The 1,941-nt window shown below is 53.8% G+C and overlaps 1 protein-coding gene across 1 annotated transcript in view; it reads right to left on the bottom strand.

Annotated features, from left to right (window-relative positions):
* The window catches only part of RAB37 (RAB37, member RAS oncogene family), a 3,688-nt gene that overhangs the window by 987 nt on the left and 760 nt on the right, over positions 1 to 1,941 (bottom strand). Inside the window, exons 2-5 of the mRNA XM_009876885.1 lie at positions 987 to 1,028; positions 795 to 861; positions 656 to 708; positions 173 to 238 (exon numbers count right to left, since the gene is read on the bottom strand). Coding sequence (XP_009875187.1) covers positions 173 to 238; positions 656 to 708; positions 795 to 861; positions 987 to 1,028 — 228 coding nt within the window. The remainder of the gene's footprint in view (positions 1 to 172; positions 239 to 655; positions 709 to 794; positions 862 to 986; positions 1,029 to 1,941) is intronic.

Below are 1,941 nucleotides of genomic sequence, written 5' to 3' on the forward strand. Positions count from 1 at the left end.
TTGACCACCCCCAGCTCCCCCGACACCCCCAAACCTCTGGGGTCACCTCTCTGGGACCTGCAGGAGCCCAGAAAGCAGCAGAGCCCGATGGAGGGTGTAGGCATGCAGAGCGCACACTGGGCACCCAACACAGCACAACGAACCGCAGGGTGAAGGGGGGCCCTGCACCCACCTTATTGCCCAGCAGCATGATGACCACGTCCTTCTGGGCATACTCGTGGATCTCCGTCAGCCAGGCCTGTGGGGCAGAGAGACTGTGTTGGGGTGGGCAGTACCCTCATACCTCCCCCCTCATCCCTCACCCTTCCTCAACATAAGGATGGGGAAAAAAATTTTTTTTCTGACATGGGAACCACTCCAGCATCACAGTCCTGAAAATGCCCCATCTCCCAGCTAGAGCCCAAACCTACATGTAGTTTATGTCCATCCCAAACCACAACTTCTTCCTCCAGCCATTTACCATGTCCCTAAACAAAACACACCCAGGCAGGCACCCTGGAAACGAGCTCCCAGCCAGCTGGGTTTGGCCAAAACAGCCGGCACTTACATGTCACACAGGCTGCAAAATGCCCCAAACACCCAGCAAGCCACACAGGGCACCCACGACCCTGATCCCTGGAGAGAAACACGCTCCCTATCCACGGAGGGGACTCACGCGGATGTTGTCGAAGGACATCTTGCTGGTTATATCGTAGAGCAGGAGCAGGGCTGGAAGGGAAGAGGCAGAGGCATTGCTCCGCTGCAGGGATGCACTCCGGCCCATCTCCTCCCTCCCCACTGGACCCCAAACCCACCTTGGGCATCCCTGTAGTAGGCATGGGTGACACTGCGGAAACGCTCCTGTCCTGCTGTGTCCCAGATCTGTCAAGAAGCCGCCTGATGAGAGCGGGGAGGGGATGCCCCCCCGGCACAAGCTGGGGATGCCCCTGTGGACTCAGACTCAGAGGAGGGGGGCAGTTCCAGCAATCTGGCTGGGAATTGCTCACCTGCAACTTCACCTTCACGCCATCCACGGCCACCACCTTGTTCTGCAGAAGAGAAGGAGAGCACGTTCATCCACCCAAAGAGTGCCTCAAGGTGGGGACGTCTTGCACACACAATATGCAAATGTGCACCTACTAATAACATCTTGGTGCACTATTAGAAGGTTTGCCCACCATAAAGCCCTGACCCTTGTGCCAGGATTCCTCTGCTCCAAGTGCCAAAGGAACTACAGCTGCACTAAAAATTTGGGCTATTTGGATGCTACAAGCTGCCTGAGGATGCTCAGTGAGCGATGCTGGATGTTCATCCAGCTCAGGTTTCCTTGTTTGTGAGAGCCTTGCTTGGCCCTTAAAGGTGGTTGCACACACTGAGCTGGGGTGCTGAAGGTAGCACATAGCTTTATCCAGCACAGCAGGAGGAAATCTCCTGGGTTAGGGTGGTTTGCAACTAGGCTGGGACTGAGGAAGAGAAGAGACATTTGTGAGTGAATGGGGAAGGCAGTTACCAGGGCTTAAGCAATTGCTGTACCCAACGGGGAAGCACAGGGACTTCTCTCCAGAGGAGAGAAGAAAGAAAAGCAGGAGTTACTGAAGGGCTAATTTAAGACTCAAAAAATTGTACTTGGAGGGATGAGTCTGGAAAGAGAAGACCCTTATAAATAACTTCATTGCCTGGAATTGTTTGAAATGGAAATTCAGCCTGTGTGGAGATCGCAAAGTTTGAGAAAATGGGCTGAATAAACCAAAAACGTGCCCTAGGAGACTCTGGAAATTATCTTCTAGCAGCGAGTCATGAGCTGCTGGAGGGAATGCTTGCATAAAGCAGAGAGGGTACCTATGAGCTGGCAGCACCCTTGGGGCCACTAGCAGTGCGATTTGGCAGATTTTCTTTCTTCCATTACTGTATTGGAAGGACAGGCTACAAGACCCATCCAAAGTGAACCCCCACCCCCTGCCC

The sequence above is a fragment of the Apaloderma vittatum genome, unplaced genomic scaffold (assembly GCF_000703405.1).
Source record: "Apaloderma vittatum isolate BGI_N311 unplaced genomic scaffold, ASM70340v1 scaffold25799, whole genome shotgun sequence".
Lineage (NCBI taxonomy): Eukaryota > Metazoa > Chordata > Aves > Trogoniformes > Trogonidae > Apaloderma > Apaloderma vittatum.